This window comes from Hippoglossus stenolepis, chromosome 18, assembly GCF_022539355.2.
Source record: "Hippoglossus stenolepis isolate QCI-W04-F060 chromosome 18, HSTE1.2, whole genome shotgun sequence".
Lineage (NCBI taxonomy): Eukaryota > Metazoa > Chordata > Actinopteri > Pleuronectiformes > Pleuronectidae > Hippoglossus > Hippoglossus stenolepis.
In genome coordinates, this window is record NC_061500.1 from 20,384,406 (window position 1) to 20,408,628 (window position 24,223).

General features: G+C 39.5%; 1 protein-coding gene across 1 annotated transcript; it reads left to right on the forward strand.

Moving 5' to 3' along the window:
• Positions 1–11: 11 nt before the first annotated feature.
• Positions 12–17,021, forward strand: ajm1 (apical junction component 1 homolog). The gene is made up of 2 exons (XM_035183905.2): positions 12–227; positions 11,841–17,021. Exon 2 carries the CDS (start codon positions 11,895–11,897, stop codon positions 15,159–15,161), a length of 3,267 nt encoding a protein of 1,088 aa, XP_035039796.1. The 5' UTR covers positions 12–227; positions 11,841–11,894; the 3' UTR covers positions 15,162–17,021.
• The last annotated feature ends 7,202 nt before the right edge of the window (positions 17,022–24,223 follow it).

Here is a 24,223-nt window from a genome sequence, read left to right on the forward strand (position 1 = left end):
GGTGGGGGGAGTGTCGCAGCCTCGTAGATGTGGATGGTGCAGCGCGGTTGCGCCATCGTTGGAGCAATAGGGAGGAGGACAGGGAGAACCCGTGTAGTCTGACCAAAAAGACGGATATTCTAGTTTCAGCTTTCGCACTTGCCCGATGTCGTCATTGGGAAACCACCATTGTGCAGCCTCGCCTCGCAAAAATGGATGAGCACTGGTTTGACTTCCGGACTGATGCGGTAAGAGATCGTCGGACAAGCGATTCGGTTCCGTCGTGCACGGGGAGGATGCAGGAGATCCAGATCAAAAGATGAATATTACCTCCACAGCCTGCAAAGGTTGCTTTGCTGTCTGATTGATCTGACATTTGCTGCGACGGTGTGAAGCGTGAAAAGGACTGTGCAGGTGTTCGGTAAAGCGTGTGTCATCCGGGCTGTGGACAAGTGTGTCGTTTGGTTTGTGGTATGTTCACGCACGGAGGGATGCGGTGTGTTACCGCTCCCATTCATTACTGCCCAGTGAAGTCATTTCCTCACCGGCTGGTGGACGAGTCTGCCCACGGGCTCGACCCGCTGGCAGCACCCCGGTGCGGGTCGCGGCTCCAGGCAGCAGCAGCAGCTCTCTCCGCAGCAGCAGCAGCTCTCCGCGGGCACATCGCTCGGTTTGTTAGCTCGGCGAGTCAATGCGACGTTTGTTCGGTCTTGATGCTTCGATCTGCGAAACCAAGTTCATTTCCTTCCAGGCAGGTCACTGCAAGCCCTGCACTGTTACTGGTGTTGTGTGGGTTGCTGTGTTTTTGGTCAAGATTACACCAGCATATTGATGCTTCAGATCTATATAATGTGAACAGATAGGTTTCCTATTTACACATTTTGTATAAATAAGCAAGCTATGTGCTAGCTTGTGAGCGTTGCTATGCACACTGCGACAAGCACGATGTGGTTGCCTCGGGTGGCTTTCTGATCCCATGATCTTATAACTAATCAGACAAGGGTGTGATCCTAGAAGTGGAAGTTATCAGGACATCAAATTGTATGAAATGTGTCAGCTGTAACATTTTCCAACAAAATAAATCTAATAATCTTGTGCTATGGTGATCATCAGCTGATGACGTCAGAGGTTAGTGTAAAACCGTGCATTGTAGAAGTTCAACCCATAGTCGAAGTTTAATCCTAATCTAGAGACAAACCTATCAAAAGCTTTTTGACGATTGAAAGTGCATCTGTGGCCCTCTCCCATACATTTTGATAGCCTGGTCTTGACATGGGACTGTAATTAACATACATGCTAAGCAAGTCTTGATGACCTTCATTTCACATTACATTTTTGCCATTAACCCATTCACACACACATTCACACAGTGCATTTATGCATCTATGAACACTTTGGCACACGGGGATCGATCGACCCACTCTATCCCTGAGCAATAGCTACCCGTAGGTGGTATTTGTTATCAAGTAAAAGTTCTCTATCAAAATGATATTATGACTTGTTGCCTGGAATTGTCCACCATGTTGCAACCGATATCAGATCACAAAGACGCAATTGCTTCTTTATGATCTGATGTTGGTTGGTGTGTTCAAATAATCAGTTTCAGCCACTGGCAGTGTGACACTGATCTATGGTACTATGTGTTGCTGATGTGTGAATCTTAATCTGCAGCAGAATGTTGTAACACATTATTGGGCATCTTTACAAGGCATTTCAGGATTTCTTAGCTGCTTTCCTGATGTCTCTGCTCAGAGAGGGACAACGCTCAGTAAAAGTAATACATAAGTAAAGACACAATATAGACACATGGAAATTGAAAAAAAAATTGAAAATAACATACAATATAAACAGAACATATACCAGTTGACCAGGTTTTCACATATATGACACTATTATTGCACAATTAGATTAGTTAATAACCGAGGTAAGATACATATAGTAGTATATAGTAGTCAATCAATCAATCAATCAAATTTTATTTGTATAGCCCATATTCACAAATCACAATTTGCCTCATAGGGCTTTGACAAGGTGTGACATCCTCTGCCCTTAACCCTCAACCAGAGGAAGGAAAAACTACTAAAACCCTTTTAACAGGGTAAAAAGAACGTAGAAACCTCAGAGAGAGCCACATGTGAGGGATCCCTCTCCCAGGACGGACAGAAGTGCAATAGATGCCACGTGTAAAGGAGAACATCAGAAAGATAAGGGTTTTAGCAGCATATGAACATTTAGCAGTCAATGTTTTTCATAATATGAGGAATTTTAACACATTTCAGACTAAAAGCTCTCTTTTTCATCTTGATATAAAACATCACAGCAACAAAACAATTGTTATGCTTTGAATTTGAAAACATATTTCCAACTAGGAAGCAAATCAATTATTGTTTTTGCCAAGATCAGCAGCTCTGCTCTGTGTCTTTGTCTCAGTTCAATATGGGTGAAATGAAAATAATCAAATTATCCAAATGAGCCGGCTGTGATTTTGACCTGCAGTTTGGACTGGATGGTGTTTGGACTGGATGGTGTAGAGACCAGGGTTGGGCCATATATTCAAATTCATAAGATTTGAAAACAATGAATTTTGCCACTCTATATGCAAATAATCATGACAGTCAATAGTGTTTGTGAAGACCACATTATGGTTTTACCCAGATGTGTCCAATGCCCGGTGGCGGACTGCACATCGGAAGCACCGGGACGTTTCCCACTTGCCTGATGGTCTTTTTGGCCTTGAACTGATTAGCAATAATATCGAAAGCACAAATGAGTTGACAGATCTTTGAAATCCACCTATCTGGCAACCAACGTAATCACATCGGACGTGACGTCTCTCAGTGACGCACATAGTACCCAAATCATATTACAGTGCCACCACCTGAAATTGTTGTATAGCAGCCATTAGCAGCTGATACATTTATAAATCACAGTCCACCTGGGAACGTTCACAAGTTAATCTACCTCATATCCCGCCCTCTTCACGCCCACATTCAACCATAAATGGTCAATGCAAAGAAACTAATGAATATTAAATTATCCTGCTGACCAAAGGGTTTCCAAGGTGAACCTTCTGACACTGACATCGAGGTGTCAGACTGTGAGGGAACTTGTTATATCATCTTTTTGTATTTTAATCATCCAAAACTGCAGCATTATTAAATTCAGAGACAGCTGTGATGTCCTCAATCTATCAAATTTAACAGAATTCTATTTATAAGCTTGTGTTTGTACTGGGATGGTTCAGTTTCGTTGGTCGATCTAATACTGGACTCAGTTTAGCACAAAGATCTAAGACCACAGATCTATAGGATCTATTTCAGCTGATCAGTCATCGCTGAACCCTTCTTTCCTCCTCATCCTCCCATTCGCGTGCATCCATCAAGCAGCATTACGCACGAGTGTCACCGCATGTATTTCTATATTTAGAGCAATCGGACCGATTACTTCACACATCAGTGGATCCTAACCTCCACTCTGGGATATTATTTGGAAAAAGAAGTTTGAAAGTGAGATATTATTAAAAACTAATATTGACTTAAGTTGTTTTATCTCTTTTTCAAATGAAGGTTCTTATTGAACCTGTCGCGCGAGCACAGATAGCGCTGTTGCTTTCAATGTTAATGATGAAGTGGATCAATAATCTGCTTCAGCTCACCACTTCACGTCTGCATCGTCATTTTCCCGTCTCCAAAATGTTCGTACCCATGGGTCAGAGTTAGCGTGGAAGTGCGCACATTCTCCCGTCAAGTTTCTTTTTATAAATACCAATGTTTGCGCGAGAAGTGACATACGCAAGTTTCAGGCCCCATTTTGTGCGTATGCAACGGTTATAAAGAGGCCCCTGGTGCTTTGCGTGAAAAGGGTGGCCTGGAAAGGAGTCAAATTCCCAGCCTGAATTATTGTCCCAGTCTGCCCCTGCCAATGACACTGTGTTTGTGTGTGTGTGTGCTGGTGTGTTGGCATGAGCAGAAAAGAAGGATGAAGGAAAAGAGAGTGAGCGGAGTGAGAAGGGGCTGAAGGACTGAATGAATGTGTGCTGCTATAATGATTTCACTCGTTTAAGAGACGTATGTCATTATGAGAGAGAGAGTGAGAGAGAGTCAGGATGGACTGAATGAATGAATATATATATAATATCAATATCATTTCATTTCGATGACATCCTGGTGTGGGGTGACACTAAAGAACAAGTGACTGAAAGAAGTTCTGGAACAGCGCCAAGAAACTTAAACTGAACCCCAAAAAATGCAACATAGGACTCGAGGAAATAAAATATCTGGGACACTCTATGTCCAAAGATGGACTGAAAATAGACCAAGGTGGAGGCAGTCAAGAACGTGCAGACTCCAGAGTGCAAAAAAAACATGCAAAGATTCTTGGGAATGGTAACATATCTTGGGAAATGCATTTGTGTGAGGCTCACCTCTCACTGCCAGTGGATCATCTTTTGTCTTTAGGCCTATTTCCACTTGAGCACCTCGGAGTGGCCGCTGCCGCTTCCAGCAGTGAGCAACGGCAGCCACAATCTTTTTTCCAACTCACACTGCTCTGTCAATCTTGGGGTCCTTTACACTCCTCTGAAGATAAAGAAAGATGATTAGTCTCTCTCTCTGTCTCTCACACACACACACACACACACACACCATGTCTCTTATTCTCCTGAAGAATTCCCTTGCCCCCTGTGTTGGGAAAGTTTGTTTCTGTGGTCAGATCAGGGTCAGTGTGTGTCTGTAAGTCACTTGTTGTTCTTTAGTTATCTAATGGACAGACGATGCAGAGTCAGGATCGATAATGTGTAAGATATTGAGATAACGTCTTTTAGGATTACTAATTAGAGGGACTTAAGTTATAAATGGGAAACATACTTGAGGAATGGTGTTCTCAAAGTGTTTTAAGTGTGCACTTCTTTGGCAGCCACTTTGCATCCACTTTAATGTTTGGAATATTCAAAGGGATCGGTCTTGCTTCCCTATGCCATTTTCTCTGCATGTATACATGTATGTGATAGGCAGTGGAGGGAAAGATTCTGTTTTGTCAACTTGTTTAAGACAAGCAAATGGACATGATATGATATCAATGGTATACTGTGAAACTGGGTTAGTCTAACTTGTCTAGGGACAAAGATGGTTTGCAAGTTGACCAGTTAGCAAGTTGTGCCAGTCAGAAAAAACAAACAAATCCATTCCTCACTATCTGTGGCTTTGGGTACATCCACATTTGCAGAGCTGTTGTCATGAAAATCCTCAAAATATTGTGCTGTAGTGACCTTGGTGTGAAGGTCCTGCCAATACATGCACTGGACGAATCACTAATCATTCTCAGCTGTCGGCAGTGACTTCTCACCCTGTTTTTAGCTTAGCATCAGACAACAGATAACCAGACTTGCTGGAAAACCTTTGGACACACATCGATGTCATAAGAGCATCTAAAGAATAAACCATCTTTGAGAAAATGTATTCATTATTCAACACGCACTTGACTTTCTATATACTGCAGCCAGCTATGGCTATGGTATGGCCACTTGAAGAAAAATGAAATACAATAAAATACAATGTTGGGCAGCTTTCATTTTGATTTTGAAAACAGGAACAATTATAAATGATTACAATAATTGCTTTTTCTTTGGCTAACTTAGAATGGTTAAGGATAGTAATTAAGTCAAGCACACACACTACTGGTGTATTGCTGAAGGAACCTGAATAATAACGCAATGTCTTCTCTTTGCAGTGCCACGGGTCACAGAGCACAAAACAGCAAAGCCCATTGAGTGAATTATAATGGAGCTTGCTACCCATTCTTAGCATGACGCTAAGCATCACTACCTTTGTTTTGAACACAGTGTACAGTTACTTAGTATGAGCAGGAGAGAGGCATCTAACCTAATTTTGGTAATAACAACATAGTGAAAGACATGGTCATCTGTTTTTTTTACTCTCCTCACTGACCTTGCTATTTAGTGTTCTTTGGGATACATTATGTTACATCCTCCTGCAAGTGTTCCATGGTACACTTTACAAAAAGCGTAGTATATAATAGACCTCCCTGTAGATATTGAATTATCTAATAAAAGGTAAAATCTAAATTAATGTCAATAATACAACCGTCTTAAGCATTTGATCACAAGCTCTTGAATTGTAAAACATGGGAGTTCAAGTACTATCTATAATTCTTTGCATGGTTTCAATGATCCAGTCAGTACAAACAATAAAGAGAGCAAAACATTTTGAGTGAACCAGATACACACTTACATATATGGAGGACAAATACACATCCTTTAAAATTAAAGCAGTGTATCAAATAAAAAGAATGTTTTTATCAAACAATGCTTAGTTTTTGCTGATTAATCTTTAAAAAATGTGATTCATTTCACCTGATTTGAGTCACTACCTGTGTGAAGCCTCATTTGAACTGTACTACAGCAGTATTGAAGACTGAATAAATTGAGCACCTACTAAATATTAATGAAAATAGTCATGTGTAATGATGACGTGGTTACAATTTAACTTGATCAATTTTATTTGATATATTTTTTAATAATGTTGAGGATTAAGGTAAATCATACACCTCAGTGTAGTGTTTTCAAATTCAAATTATCAGCGATTCTAATTTTGTAGTTTGTGCCTTGATGCATTTAAATAGCAGAGAAATAACCAGACCTTTTATAAAAGACGCTTATTTGAGACTTGGATTTGTCCTGTTTTGTACATTAATTTAACTGTAAATAACAACAAAACTACAAATGTGTGGGTGTTTGTATTTCATGCATTGTATTAACCTACTAAGGGCTGTATGTGTTGGTGTGTCTTAATTGTGGTGGCTAGGTGCCAACACATTACTGTAATCATTCAACCTGTTCATTTTTGGCACTTAAAACATCCCCCCTTGATTACTTTTATAACTTTTAATGTTTAGTCAAGTAAAAAAAAAAGAAAAAAGGTACAATTATACTCTGCTTTTCTTTTACCCTACTGTGCTGAAAATATTCCAGCCATAAGCAGTATATGGATGGAATCATCCCATATTATGACCCCCTAACCAAAGTATAAATTGTACCCTTGCATTCCTGTCAATGACAGTTTTTAAACAGTTATTGCAATTCTCTTGTATAGACTCAATTTTCACAGAAGGCAGTTAGAATAAAAACAGTAGAACAGTTTCTCCCTGTTTATGTCGCAAAATTTCCTAAAACTCAACAATGAAAAAGAAATAATTGTATTTGGCAGTACAGATTAGCAACTCATTGTTGCCGCTCACCTAAAAGACAACAGATTACACACAAAGGAGCACGTTACCTTAACACTTTTGGAGTTTCAGGGGTAAGCAGCGTTGAAGCCAAATCCAATACAAGTGAAGTAAATGGAACCCCTTCTTCAGACGGAAAAAAACAACGGAAAAAAATGCCTCCATACTGTTCTTCATATTGTTCTTCTTCTTCCTCACACACTTGATCTTAGCCAGATACAAATGCATCTATTTTATAACATTTTATCTCTCTTAATCTTTTTATCTCTTATTCTACTCCTTGATTTTTTTTAAATTTTGTTTCTGTTATGTTTTCCTTCTGATGTTCCTCAACAGCATCTTGATTAATCTATCTCTGTGTACAACAGGTGCTTTATAAATAAAATTGGCCTGCCTTGAGGAACACACACTGTTGAGAGAAGAGGAAGAAGAATTAGGGCTGAGGAGAACACCGTAGATGGCGGTAATGCACGTTGACGTCGGTTGCCATCCTTCAATAAACTAAACGTAGAAGAAGACCTGGACATTGGTTGCCAACCGCCAATAAACTGAACAAAAATAAGTAAATTCCTCAACTCCTTGCTCCAATACAGTAGTAGTACATACTAGTACATACAGTATACAGCTGAAAAGAGATATCCCCTCTTTAAAAATCCCAGTATGGCCTGGTTTTCCTTCTGCTTTAGGTTAGTGATGTTTGCAGGGGTGGGGACCACATAGAATCAAAATGAAAATTGAGACAGTATAGACAACAAAACCTCACATAACATTATAATAATTGTATATTATAGTAAAGGTGAGTCGGTGTGCAGTGTGAATGTGGATGTTGGGGGAGGGTTCTGGACAGGATGAATGGATTTTCCAGGGTGTTCAGTGCCAGTGGTGCAGTGTTGCAGTGCAGAGTTGAGCTTCATAGAAAACACCCTCAATGCACCATAAAAGCCAGTGCTGACTATGCTCAGTGACCATAAGTAACACTGCTACTCTTCCACTGGAGCAGTTGCATCCCTTACCCCCCATAGTCATTCACTATATATGAAAGGAGATACCAGTTTGATGCAGTAATCAGCTCTTAATACACTATGTTACTGATTTAAGTGTGCCATCTGAAAAGTCTGCAGACCAGAATGTGAAGCTAGAGTAACACTCACTTCCAGTAACCAAGTACATTTTCTATCTCCAGCCATCCTACAAAAAGGCCTTTTTTATTTGTTAACATATACTGTAGGATAGGTTATAAACCCCATGTTGTTAGCGGAAGGGACATCAAAGACCAAACTAGAAAGTTAAAATATGCGTCAAATACATTTTTCTCAAAGATGGTTTCTTTGTCATTTTAGCTAATTGTTATGACGTATGTATAAGTTCTCATTTTCTAGTAAGTTTTGTTCTTATTATTGTGATGCTCTTAAAACAGGGTGAACATCATAGACGGATGAGAGTAACACAATTGGTCAAGCATGTGTATCAGCAGTATCTCAGTACCGAGGCTCCATCTCCATATCGCTACAGCAGAGACAGCGTTTGTATCTGGGATATTTTGGCTTAATTTGTACATAGTGGGAGAAAGTGGAGATGCTCGGGGTGGCTGAAGCTCGGGAGGCAGAGCTGGTCTTCCAGTAACAAGAGGTTAGTCACTGTCTAGACCTATAGCAGCATAACTAAGAGCAGGTCTAAGACAAGCCTGGACCGGCTCTAACTATAAGCTTTATCGTAAAGGAAGGTTTTAAGCCTACTCTTAAACGTACAGATGGTGTCTGCCTCCCGAACTGAAAGTGGGAGATGATTCCACAGGAGAGGAGCTTGATAGCTGAAAGCTCTGGCTCCTACTCTACTTTTAGAGACTTTAGGGACGACAAGGAAGCCTGAATTCTGGGAGCGCAGTGCTCTAGTGGGTTGATAAGGTACTATCAGCTCTTTGAGGTATAATGGTGCCATATTATTAAGGGCCTTGAAGGTGAGGAGGAGAATTTTAAATTCTATTCTAGATTTAACTGGAAGTCAGTGTAGTGAAGCTAATACAGGAGAATCGTGGTCTCTTTTCTTAGTTCTTGTCAGGACTCGTGCTGCAGCATTTTGGACAAGCTGCAGAGTCTTTAACGACTTACTGCTGGAGCCTGATAATAAGGAATTACAATAATCCAGTCTGGATGTAACAAAGGCGTGGACTAGTTTTTCTGCATCTTTTTGAGACAGGACATGTCTGATTTTTGAGATATTACGCAAGTGGAAGAAGGCGGTCCTTGAAATTTGTTTTAAGTGAGAATTAAAGGACAAATCGGGTCAAAGATCACTCCCAAGTTCCTGACTGTTTCATTGGAAGCAAGGGCAATGTCGTCTAGCGCAGCTATATCATTAGATAATGTATCTCTAAGGTGTTTAGGGCCAAGTATTAGAACCTCTGTTTTATCTGAGTTTAACAAGAGAAAATTGCAGGTCATCCAGGTTTTTATGTCCTTGAGACATGCTTGGAGTTTAGTTAATTGATTACATTGTTCAGGTTTTATTGACAAGTATAACATCACAGAGTATAAGGGCACCACCACAGAGATCACCAACCCCACCACCACCCTGCCTGTACAGCTCAACCAATTCTACGCCCACTTCGAGACCTCCAGCAGCAACACACTGGGAAGGCACTCACACACCCAGACCACACAACCCCCCTCTTAAAGCACTGTACTTGTAGCGGAAGGCAAAGTACAAATATCATGTACAGGACTGTATATGACAAATATAACACTTTGAATTTTGAACTTTAAAACCTTCCTTTATGATAAAGCTTATAGTTAGAGCCGGTCCAGGTTTGACTTGGAGCTGCTCTTAGTTATGCTGCTATAGGTCTAGAATGTCGGGGGACACATGACACATGGAGCTTCTCTTTCCAGATTCTCTTCCCTCTTCTCCCTCCTTATCAAATCCAAGAAATTAGTATCTCATCAATACATGTTACTGACTTGACTTCTCCCCCGGAGTCCCTTTGCCTTATCGTCTGCAGATCCAGGACCGCGGCTGCGGCCACATCGTGGATTATGATGGTGCATCACGAACAGCAAGACTGCTTGATATACAATATTTCTACTCAGATACTCTACCATTACTGACAATAATCCATCAATTCATTGACCTTCCATTATGCTGCAAATACCCTTATCTTTCTGATGTTCTCCTTTACACTTGACATCTATTGCACTTCTGTCCCTCCTGGGAGAGGGATCCCTCACATGTGGCTCTCTCTGAGGTTTCTACCTTCTTTTTACCCTGTTAAAAGGTTTTTTGTAGTTTTTCCTTACTCTGGTTGAGGGTTAAGGGCAGAGGATGTCACACCTTGTTAAAGCCCTATGAAACAAATTGTGATTTGTGAATATGGGCTATACAAATAAAATCTGATTGATTGATTGATTGATTGATTGATTGATTGATTGATTGATTGATTGATACTGTTGATGTTGCTGCAAAATTCATTAAAAATCATTTATTCTAAACTTCAAGTAGGAAATACCTTTAGTAGTCCCGGGAATAATGTACATTTTTTTGAAGAAGCTCCGAATGCTTTGTAGTTCAGTTTTAAGGAAAAATAGATCACAGAGCTCCCAGTTCTGCCTTGGTTTGCTAATATAAGGGATTGTAGCGTAGTTAAGATGATCGCTCTCTTTCCTCTTCTCCCTCTTCATCACATTAATGTCTCAAAAATACATGTTACTGACTTGACTTCTCCCATGGAGTCCTTGTGCTTTATCATTGCAAATCCAGGGTCGCAGCTACGGCCACATTGTGGATCAGGATTCTGATTGTGGATTGTGGTGGCCGCTGATCCTGGATTATGATATACAATTACATTGCTTAGCTATACACATATATATATATATCTGTGTATATATGCTTATTCATTGCTGGCAATACCACTGCTATCATTACAATTGTCATTGCTGCTCCCTTCATCTCTTACTGTCATCTGCTTCTGTATAGATTCTTAAAACATTTCTCCATTTTTCCATTTATGATAGACACTGACACTCTTGCTGAGGGTCAAGGGCAGAGGATGTTGTACCTTGTTAAGCAGAGAGAGAGAGAGAGAGAGAGAGAGAGAGAGAGAGAGAGAGAGAGAGAGAGAGAGAGAGAGAGAGAGAGAGACCCAGTACCAGACCAAAGTCATCTGAGTACTATGTTACACAAAACCTGCTGCTGAATCAGAACACCAATACAAACTTCTATGGACAAGTCCGTCAACATGTTTCCTCATGGAAGCTTAAATTGGCAATATTTACATATGATGTAATATTTTTGTACATATTGTCAATTTTGTTTAATATTTCATAATTGGTGTAGTAGGGGCGGCTCTGGCTGAGTGGTAGAGTGATGTCCTCCAGCATGAAGGTCGGCAGTTCGATCCTAGTCTTCCTCATCTGCATGCCGAAGTGTCCTTGGGCAAGATGCTGAACTCCGAATTGCCCCTCATAGAACAAAAAAGTGCTGCTAATGGATGCACTGTATGAATGGTTGTGTGAATGGGTGAATGGCAAACTGTAATGTAAAGTGCTTCGGTCATTAAGACTACTAGTACGTTTTTTAATGTCTGCACAATTGTCACTGACAGAAATTCTTTGTTTTCTCTCCAGGTGAAATCAACATTACAGCAACTTGATGGAGATAAATAGAGGATTCCCTTTAAGATGACACGTACAGACCCACCTGACATACTCCTATCAACTGTGCATCGAGATATTAAAGTGATTCCCATTTCTTCCCACTTTGAGTCCTTACAATGTGATGCTATAAATTTCAGCACACTGGAGGACAGTAAGAGTAACATCAATAAAAGGCACTGCCATACCTTTGACTGTAAGTCATTGGATTTCCCAAAATCACACAAATATTCAATGGAGTCCCCATACAGGAAGGCTGATAAGCATGCAGCCAACCAAGATGTTGCCTGGAATGCTTTGGGCCAGCAACAGAGATACCGCTTTTCTGCTCCAGACATTTTTAGCCATAGGTTAACTTCTCAACCAATGGCTGCTGATATAGCCAGTGAGTTAGTTGTCTCTGAACAAAAAAGAAGGACAAGGTCAAAGAGTGCCCCCCGGGTCCAGACCAGTCTCACTCCTGTGTCTTTTGAAGGATGCTCATCTTCAGGGAGAAAGGGTAGAGAATCCCAAAGGGCTGCAAGAGACTCTCGCTGGAGACCAGAAGTATCCCCACGTAGGGAATCATCATATGCGGCAACTAGGGCCCATATGCATGAAGTACATCCCATTAAGTTACAGCCTCAAATGGGTGACAGCAGTGGATATTCACCTCACTTTGCTGCTGATAATTCAGAGGATGGAGTACTAGATAAACCAGCAACTAGCCCTCATGTTAGGTGTCGGGTGGACATCAAACCTGATGACGCAGCATTACATCATTCAGGACCGAAACAGTGTAAATCTCAAGTGGACATACAATGGCAGAGGCACCACAGTGGGGCGAGTAGGAGTCTCACTGTACCACGCCATTTCTCCTACTCTAGAACACCAACTCCCACTGACTCATTAGGTACAGAGAGTAGGCAAACTTATCCATATTCCCGCAGCTTGCCAAATAGTTACTTACAACCCATGGATATTCACTCACAAAGAATGCCCTCATCAAGTGATTACTATGGAAGGGAAAGAAGAGCTCATTCCAGTCCTAATGTGCCAACCAAGTTCTTTTATGCAGACAACCCAGGAAGATATGTTACTACTGTTCCTCCTCAACCAAGTTCTTACTTTCAGGACGAACGTTACACACCAGGACAAACATATACTCCAAAAGTGCAATATGTGCAAGATCCAAGGACTCGAACTTTGCATGCTGTAGCTACAAGACCATATTATCCTGAAATGGAGTCCTATCCATACTCTGTGAAGACAGGATATCCCAAACCCTATACAGCAAATGAACCAGGGCCGTACATCATACAGACACCTCCAACTAGAATATTTTATGGGGATGATCCAAGGTCTTATCAAATCCAGACTGCTCCACCAAGGTTTTATTATTCCAGTGACATGTATGCAATTCCACCTGAGCACCATATCCCAGCAAGGGCATATTATACAGAGGGCCGAAGACATGCTCGAGTTGTCCAGGCTCAAACTGATGATTGGTATGGTTCAGATGCATCTGGTTATTCCACCAATCCTGCCTCTTATGTATCTCAAGTCACTCCAACCAGAGTTCAGCAAGAGCCTGTGTTAACACCTTGGTATACCAGCCCATGTGTAGAAACTCAAAGAATTGGCGCAGATTCTAAATCTTACTCAAGGTCCTGGGATAATATTCTTAACTATCATGTAGAGAAGGAACAACCTCTTCCTGTGCAGCGAGGTCAGAGCTATGATGATCTTCTGGACTCCAGGAAGCCTGCAGAAGCCACAGGTGACAAACCTCAACCAGTGGTAGTTAATCTCTCTAGTTCCCCAAGACGCTATGCAGCCTTATCAATGTCAGATAACTCACTCGTTGACAAAAGCCCAACAGAGATTTCAAAGAGCAGTACCAGTAAACTCTGGTTTGTAACTCCAGAAATAACAATCACTGATAATGACATTCGAACAGGGAACCTTAATAAGGCTGAAGGTAGGTCCGCTAGTTGGGACATTCTTGACTCCAGAAGCACCAAGGGTCCAGAACTGTCTCACTGTGACTTTGAAAGCTCAACCAAAGAGAAGACACATGACAATGCCTCACTGCAGCAAAGCCTAGAACAACTTGATGAACTTCTGGCAGATCTTGTGACAGATTACAAGCCACCTAGTAGAAGGGCAAGCGAGGACATTTTGGATCAACTTAAAAAGTTAATTGATGAGGAAGAAGCAGTATCTCTGTCCAGAAAAAGTTCAAAGGCAGGTACAGAGGAACCAGCTCCTCTTGACAAGCAGCCAACCTCAATAAGAATAAATCCTGATCCTTTTCAAGAGATGGATGGGGCCAGTGATGCAATGAAGAGTGCAGATGAGTGCTCCCCCGATCAGAGCCCAGATGAGGATGATACAATGATGTGCTCAAACAACAGATGTCGGAGGACAGAAACCCTCTTCAATGCTTGCTTATATTTTAAATCCTGCCACAGCTGCTATACCTACTACTGCTCTCGAAACTGTCGCAGAGAGGACTGGGACATTCATAAAGAAAGCTGCCTGTATGGAAGAATTGGAAGCACATGCCGTCACATCATCAAACACTGCCGTGAAACTGTTGAAGTCCACAAAGCCTTCTCCCGGATTGCCAAAGTTGGCTACCTTTCTCGAGGTAGAGGAGTTCTCTTCCTTGGTTTTCCAAACCCGGCATCATCCAGTAATTTCCTGCAGTATGGCCTGGATAGTCTACTTATGTCTCCTACATATCTGTCCCTTCGAGAGCTTGATAGCTTCAAGGACAACCTAGGGGAGTACTGTAAGGAGCTGCAGCAAGCTGGTAAAGAGTATGACCCAAATGAATGCTTCATCTTGAATGTATCAATTGCTGTTGGTGACCAATTGGCTGATGGGCCATCACCAAGGAACCAAGCTCCAACTGTCAGAAAATATGCAAAGGTTGCTCTGGCTTCTTTTAGCCCTGAGCGAAAGGTTCACAAGAAAGAAAGTGACATGGAAACACTCATACTGACTCCACCCCCAGGAACAGCAGATATCGACAAAGACGGAGAGGAAGGCAGAAAGGCCAGGGAAATCTGTTTTATCAATATACAGCGAGAGTTAAGAATTCGAGGGGTTTTTCTACGCCATGAATACCCACAGGTGTATCAACAGCTGTGTGAGTTTGTGGAATGCAACAGAAGGTTCACACCCACTACTATTTATCCCATTGACAAAAGGACTGGTAAACAGTTTCTGTGCATGATTATGGCTGCCTCTGAACCCAGGACATTGGACTGGGTAGGGGCCCCGCATCTCCTTGATGACATTATTTAAGTATACCTTTTGTTGTAAGTATATATGTATAGAAATACATATATATTGTTACGCATATTTAGATATCAATTAATTATAAACATTTGTAGACAAATATTTTGTTATGAAATTTAGTATTAGTATTAGTCTTTATCAGAATAATTCCTGTCAGGTGGAGAATGAGTACAGTACACACAATTTATTTTATCTTTTTAAAGGGTTATGTACTGTTACAACACATTTCCTTTAGAGGGATAACAAACAATTTTGGTTTTGATTTTTTTAATTATTATTACCAACTACTATATGTTCTTCATAGCTTAGTCTCTTTTAATTTCTTCACATATCTATACATACTTCAATGATATGCCATTCAGAAAAAAACATTATTTTCTTAGTTACATAAGTACTTTCTATGCAAAGATGCTATTTGAGTTAGTACCACATTCCTGTACAAGGATTTCTTTTATGATATTATTTGATATTAAATTATATTATATTATATTATATTCAGATAAAATGTTGGAACCTTTGGTTGCAACTGAAATCCTCATCATAAGAAAATGATGAAAATGGAAAAGAGACTACTTTAAACATCTATAATCGTTGCTTGGGTAAGAATACGTTATTGAGAGTTGACCTTTTCTTCCCTACTGAGTCTAATGGCATACTTTGGAGGTGAATTTCTGTAGTTTTGTAATAATGCAAAGCAGAATCTGGAGCAGTGCTGAACTTGACAGCAACCTCCCCGATAGATATAAAATGGTGCCAGTTACCAGTCACACAATGTGTCGGCCTGTACTGTTTAGTTTTCAACACTGTGAATAGTAAGAGTTATCTATTACAAAAAGAAAACTTGGTATGATACCAAAAATCATGCAATTTCCTAGAACACTGAAGTTGTATTTTTCAATATGTTTGCAAATTAAAATATATGAATTAGGAGCAGAAGTTATTGTCCTTAGAACATGTTGAGCCAGATTTGGCACAGTAGCTATATGGTATGTAAATGCTTGAAGATGACATTTGTTGTGTATTTGTGCTGCACTAGATTTATTATGTGTGATTTATGCTGCCCATTTTTTTGTTTTAGAAAATCAGAACCATTAGATTTTTCAGTGATTGAAGAAGTTTTAGAAACATTTATCAATGCAACTTAGCCATGTTGCCTGGTTCTTTTTAGTATACTTTACATTTCTTGATTTTATTTTTGTAGCATCCTAAATCCCATATTTCCTGACAGCATACTGATGATGATATGAAACGTACAGCTGAGTAATTGAAAATCAACAGTCTAGCTGGAACATACTATATGTTTGAAATATTCAAACTTCTCAAAACTGACCTAATTTAACAAATGACCCATCTGGAAGATGGGCAGGAGCATTACAGCTCTCGGTCCTTATCGAAAATGAATAAGCTGTTTTCTCACAGTTGTCGATCATGTTTCCCCATTTAAACCTTTTTCCTTGTTAAATCAGCATAGCTTACAGTTTTCAAGGCAACATATAATGAAACTTGAAGAAGCACATACAGTATATATTTGAAAATTTGTTTTTGGCTGACAGGATGTGCTGTACAGATTCAGTGAAAATTTGCTGACTGCATGTGATTCTGTTTTCTATGCTCTGATCTCATTTAAAATGATACTGGTGATAGTAACTTGCTTGACAAATGGACTTGTGAAAGTGAAAACTACTATGCTGTGTATGTAAAATCAAATGAATTTTACATTTTGTTAGTTGTTCAAATCAAAAGGCAACGAAAATGAGACCTCACATGTCGAGAAAATCCTATAATCTTGTATTTTTTATACTTTCAACGTATGTGACTGAGTGTGTCTATTTATAAAACATATCTAATAAATGGAATGGAACTCTGTTCTGAGGTCTGCCAGCTGAGTCATTAATGTTTAATTAATGAAAAATTGTTTTTGTACTGTAGGGTCTGTTAATTTAATTATTAAATGTATCAATTAGAATATACAAATGGACACTTATGATGTGCTTTCTGATACTAATTCCCAAGGGAAGCATATTTTAAGTGAAAAGTATATATCCCAGCCCAGAACTTTGTGGAACTCTGTGATTAACTTGGTACATGTTAGCAATGACTCTTCCATGGTCATTGCTAACATGAACAAACATGAATCAATCTTAAAAAATATTATTTAAACCAGCCTAGTGCTGATTCTTTAATCCCAATAGCATATTCCAGTGTCATAAACATCTGTAATAAGCGTATTAAAATCTTGTGATATTGTCAAATGCAGAACTAAGATGCAGAAGGACGCAAATAGTGACAGGTCAATTGTCGAGGCCATGAGAATGTGAGGGCTGATATCTAGAGCACCGCCCTAGGTGGGATTAGACAGGTCCCTGCCTTAGATAATTGGATAATTACTGTCTCTTGGGTGAACTTGAGTTAGCCTGAGATTGTGGCCCGGTAACGTTACATGTATTATGGTAACTACTTTACTGTGAGTTGTAGCGAAAGACACTGACTCTGGGACTGGAGGGGTGTGAAGTTGAAGCCTAGTGAGAGGAGTTGTTGGCGCGAGATTTAAATTGGTGGTATTTGGCATAATCTGAACTGTGGCTGGATCAAAATGGCAAATAGAAGTGGGGACTTAGAGGATGATAAATGGAGACTGAATGGACATGGAGAGTGAATAGTTACGAGAAGGTAGAGGACAGAAGGATAAAGGAGATAGCCAGGCACTACCAGAAAAAGAGCGTTTGAGGAGGAGGAGAGGTTAGGAGGAGGATTATGCTTGAGGAATTCAAGGTAAATCTTCATTTAAAGTAGGGCACGAAATATCAGCAGCTAGTCCAATTACCTTGACTAATGGACTGAAGAAGGCAATCGGGGAGATGGCGAAGGTGTTACTTGCAGTAGCTTGTTGGTGAAGTGTAAAAGTGATGAACAGAGAAATAAAATGATGACACTGCAATCAGTGTGTAAAAAGGACAGTAGAAAGAGGCAGTTATTGTTCCTATATGCAAACCGGGTAAGGATCCAAGTTCAACAGGAAGCTATAGACTGACTGCTTTGACTTCACTTTGAGGGAAAATCATGAACAAAATTATGAAGGATAGGGATATTAATTAATTGTTAAAAAATATGTGTGTGGGTTTAGTAAAGGATGAAGCACAACTGATTCAGCCCTGTGTTTAGATAATGAAATTAGAAAAGCACAGATTTATAAAGAAGCCCTAATAGCTATGATTTTGATGTTGAGAAGGCATATAACATGATATGTCAAGAGGGGTTAATGATGAAGTTATTGCAAATGGGAATATGAGGGAGAATGTAGTAAAAAATGGAATATCATTTTCTATCATCAGATAAGAATATGAAAAAGTTACAGTTTAAAGTATTTAGTGGAAAATTGTACTCTGCAAGGAAGCATTGTCTGCCAAGTTTTGTTTTCAGTTCTTATAAATATAATTTTTAGAAGTACTGCATAGACACATCTATTGGTATGGCATTACTTGCAGATGATGGTGTAAAGTGGAAAAGAGGGAGAAATAGAGTTTACACACGCAAAAAATAGGAAAAGGAGTGGCTAGTTAAATAGTCTGTCAGAAACAAAGACAGGAAAATTAGAAAGCAGACTACCATTAAACTTTATGGACAAGGTTTAGAAAGCGTGCAATGTTTCAAATATTGAGGTATATGATTCAATCAGGTTGAAAAGTGTAAAGAGTGTTGAATATTGTAAGATGTTTAAGGGGCAGCGAGTGGAGAGCCAGCATCAAAAACTAAATGTAGTGGATTTATTATGGCAGTTGGAGATTATGGTAACATCATTTATATCTGCATCAAGTTGGATCAAATTCAGTATCAGACTCTGCTGTGGTGCCATAAGACAACTCCAGTTTCAGTGTTGCAAGTAGAGATTAATGAAATGCCACTCGAAGTTAGAAGAGAGGAGTTGTCATTCACATTCTGAGCAAACCTAAAAGGCTGTAATGGGTATCATCCAACTCAGTGGGTTTAAAATAATTAAAAAATAAAGAGATCAAGAGCTTTAGTCGGACAATAGGAAATGTAGTTCAAGAGATAAATGGTCTCTATTTATATGGCGCTTTTTTAATCTTGATGACCACTCAAAGTGCTTTAGTGTAGAGTTTTGCCATCCACCCACTTTCACAAACATATTCATACAGTGCATATGTGGAGCACCTTCTCTATCATACGTCAAGCATACACTGCCAGCACAGCTGTCAGGGGCAATTTGGGGTTCAGTAGCTTGTCCAATGGGGGAAATGTGGTTAGGGGACAACCCACACACTACCTGAGCCACAGCTGATGGTTGACATGTACCCTTTAGAATAAAAAAAATGGGAAATATTGAGGACAAGTTAATATAGATATAGAAAGACAGTATCCTGAGTATCTTAAAATATACACTGATGCATCAAAAACATACAACAATAGAGTTGGAGTCGCTTTTATCATCCCAGAGTTCAATGTCATGTCAAACAAAAAAGTTAACAATCACTTATCAGTTTTTACAGGGGAACTGTTGGCTAGGTGGATATGAAGAAGTCAAGCCAAATCAAAGTATTTGTAGGCTTTATTTATTAACTAGAACAGGACTAATATCGATAATATAGTGTAAAAAACATTTTAGTCCACACTCCAGTTCAGAAGGTAGCAGTATAATGCTCCTAAAAGTTTCATTGGCAACTGCTATAAAAAGAGCAGAAGGTTTACTGTCTCAATGTGTGAGGCCTGGTAGATGTGTGACTGCTGTGTCAGTGCAGGTAAGAGAGATTTGGGGAGAAAGATGAGTTTTTAATGGTCTACTAAAAATGTTGTGTGGTTTTATGCATATAGTTATAGTGTGGCTTTGTCCTGATCCAGACTGAGGTATTCTCTGTAGCCCCATGCCGAAGAGGTAGGTCATGGATAATGGCTCATCTAAATATGATTTTTTAATAAACTAAACAAAAATATTTAAAGCAGAATAATATAGCATATATATATATAAACATAGTAGAGTAATAATATAAAGAATATAATAATTCATCCACATGTCATCTTCCCTCCTCTTTGAGTGAAGCCTGTTTTACTAAAGGTGAGTGATTTCTTTGAATCCACATTAAATAGGCTACGATAAAATTAAATAAGACCAGTCACAGAGGCATGTGAGGGACATTCACTGGTCTTTTATCAAGCTACCTGTTAAACCAACATATAAAAAAAACTATATTTTCACTTGTTTTATGCTACCATCATGGTCAAGCTTAAAGGGAGTTGAAGACTTCTTCTGTATGAGTAAGTGCATACTCAGTGTAAAACATGTTGTCTCTGTATTTTTACATTTGCAATGTACATCCCACACAAAACGTAAAGAAGCTAATCTGTTTTGGTCTAAGAAAGAGCTTGATTCTTATTGCAGTTGTCCTGTGAAGCAGAAGTTCCACTGCTCGGTCAGTCTTAAGGGCAAAGGTCTCCTGAGGTGCCACCAACTACAGTTGTCTCTCCTTGGCCATAAGTCGGTAGGGTTATATGTAAAGTAGTTTAAAATTATAAAACAGTCTTGCCAATGTACTGTATAAGGTCGGCCAAGATAAAACTAACGTGAGTGTAATGAGTGTAATACAACAGGCCTGCAATAAATCCTCTCTTCATGAGGATCACAATGCTCAGTTTTTATCCAATTTATTTAAGAGAGGTCTATACCATTTATTCAAATTAAGGTTGATAAAATATTCAAATAAAGAATACCATACAGCTTCTTTCATTATTTAGTTTGACAATCATTACTTAAAAACCCAAATAAATAAATGTGACCTGATTCAAAACTATAATGAATGAGATAGCACCCATATTCTTCTCAACACTTGCATGATGGTTGATCAATCAGAAATGTTCTTGATTTTTATTGCTAGGCGAGAGTATTCAATCTTAATTTGGTACAACCTCTTCCTATCAACTGGAAACTGATCCAGATGATAGGCAGACCAAAGGTGTCCAGAAGACGAGGATGCACCTGCCTCCCTGCCCACAGTCAGGTGACATTTGTGACCCCCTCAAAGTGAAGTATGGTTGTGTTGCATTGTCCACACCGATCTTACAAAGGCTAATAGATGACCATAATGTGTCTGTCTGTCACAACTTGAAGGATACAGTCAAGTGTTAGCAGTTAAACTACTGTTTCATGTTTTAAATAAACATTTAAATTGACCTTGTTTGTATTCTTTACAAAGCACAAGTAGTTAGTACAACTTTTATTGTTTGGAATTCTTGGTATGTAGAACTCAAAAATTGAAGTTTTTTATAATTGTGAAAGATGCATTTTCTTATCAGTTGGTGCAACTACACCTGATTTTCTAAAAAATAAATACATTTTAGGAGCCTCTGTTTTTTTCCCAGTGTTTTAAAGGGAACTTTTTATAAACAAGGGAGGGAAACATAATGTTCGATCCCAGAGGATATCTTTTCTTCTTTTCTACATTTTGAAAAATACGTACCTCAGCTTTAATGTGAACTTTAGTCTTCCAAGTTGCAGATATCCATTCCTGGATTTCATGCCATACTTTAACTTTTGTACAAAGCCAAAAATAATGTATGAGGGAGTCATGAGAGTCACACTTCACACACTATCCAAAGGAGTCTGGATAAAACTTATTTATCGAATCTCAAGTATGATATATGATATATTCTTGCCATCAATTTGTATTGTATTAACCTTAGATTTTTGATTTGTGGTAATGTGGTTGGTAAGATATGAGCATTTCTTGAGAATTTCTTGAAAATTGCGATCTTTATTCCATTGGTTGTATAACTTTTGTGGTGAGTATTGATTGTTCTTCTATAAACCATCCAGACCCCTCAGGTCGTCTGTGCTGCCATCATCTGCTTGCTGTTCACAGAGTCAAAACTAAACACAGAGAAGCATTATTCAGTTTCTATTCTCCACTTTTGTGGAACAAGCTCCACTCGTTATTTCTTATTCTATTTATCAATCAATCAAATTTTATTTGTATAGCCCATATTCACAAATCACAATTTGTCTCATAGGGCTTTAACAAGGTGTGACATCCTCTGCCCTTAACCCTCAACAAGAGTAAGGAAAAACTACTAAAAACCCTTTTAACAGGGTAAAAAGAAGGTAGAAACCTCAGAGAGAGCCACATGTGAGGGATCCCTCTCCCAGGACGGACAGAAGTGCAGTAGATGTCAAGTGTAAAGGAGAACATCACCAAGATAAGGGTATTTGCAGCATTGGATTAGAATAAACACTTTGTAGCATAACTGAAGGTCAATGAATTGATGGATTATTGTCAGTAATGGTCGAGTATCTGAGGAGAAATATTATATATCAAGCAGTCCTGCTGCAATCATAGTCTATGGTCAGCAGCCAGCAAGATCATGATCCACCATCAAGATCGGATGTCTATAGTCCACAGTCATTGTCCACTTCCGCCATTAGGATCCACCATCAGCTGCCACCTCGATCGTGGTCCACCACCACTATCCGATGCCAACACGATACAGGATCCGCCATTATTATCACGATCAGCCAGCACGAAACAGAATCCGCCATACTGGATCCACCATTACGATCTCTGATACGTGATCCACCATCATAATCCACGATGTGGCCGCAGATGCTGGATCTGCAGACGATAAGGCAAAGGGACTCGGGGGAAGAAGTGAAGTCAGTAACATGTATTGATGAGATATTAATTTTTAAGCTCTGAGTGTCATGTGTCCCCCGACATTCTAGACCTATAGCAGCATAACTAAGAGCAGGTCTAAGACAAGCCTGGACCGGCTCTAACTATAAGCTTTATCGTAAAGGAAGGTTTTAAGCCTACTCTTAAACGTACAGATGGTGTCTGCCTCCTGAACTGAAAGTGGGAGATGATTCCACAGGAGAGGAGCTTGATAGCTGAAAGCTCTGGCTCCTACTCTACTTTTAGAGACTTTAGGGACGACAAGTAAGCCTGAATTCTGGGAGCGCAGTGCTCTAGTGGGTTGATAAGGTACTATCAGCTCTTTGAGGTATAATGGTGCCATATTATTAAGGGCCTTGAAGGTGAGGAGGAGAATTTTAAATTCTATTCTAGATTTAACCGGAAGCCAGTGTAGTGAAGCTAATACAGGAGAAATGTGGTCTCTTTTCTTGGTTCTTGTCAGGTCACATGCTGCAGCATTTTGGACAAGCTGCAGAGTCTTTAACGACTTACTGCTGGAGCCTGATAATAAGGAATTACAATAATCAAGTCTGGATGTAACAAAGGCGTGGACTAGTTTTTCTGCATCTTTTTGAGAAAGGACATGTCTGATTTTTGAGATATTACGCAAGTGGAAGAAGGCGGTCCTACAAATTTGTTTTAAGTGAGAATTAAAGGACAAATCAGGATCGAAGATCACTCCCAAGTTCCTGACTGTTTCATTGGAAGCAAGGGCAGTGTCGTCTAGCGCAGCTATATCATTAGATAATGTATCTCTAAGGTGTTTAGGGCCAAGTATTAGAACCTCTGTTTTATCTGAGTTTAATAACAGAAAATTGTAGGTCATCCAGGTTTTATGTCCTTGAGACATGCTTGGAGTTTAGTTAATTGATTACTTTGTTCAGGTTTTATTGATAAGTATAACTGGGTGTCATCCGCATAGCAGTGGAAATTTACCGCAGTGTGTCCTGATAATGTTTCCTAGTGGAAGCATATATAATGAGAATAAAATTGGGCCGAGCACAGAGCCCTGTGGAACACCGTGGTTAACATTGGTGTTCACAGATGATTCATCATTAATTTGCCAATTGGAATCGATCTGAACAATATGATTTAAACCAGTTTAGGCGGTTCCTTTAATGCTAATTAACTGTTCTAGTCTCTATAATAAAATTTGATGGTCAATTGTGTCAAATGCTGCACTAAGATCTAACAGAACGAGGACAGACACAAATCCCTGATCTGAAGCTATTAGAAGGTCATTAGTGACTTTTGCCAAGGCTGTCTCTGAGCTGTGATTGGCTCTAAACCCAGACTGAAAGTCTTCATATATATTATTTTCCTGGAGAAACTCACACAGCTGATTGGCTACAACTTTTCAAGGATTTT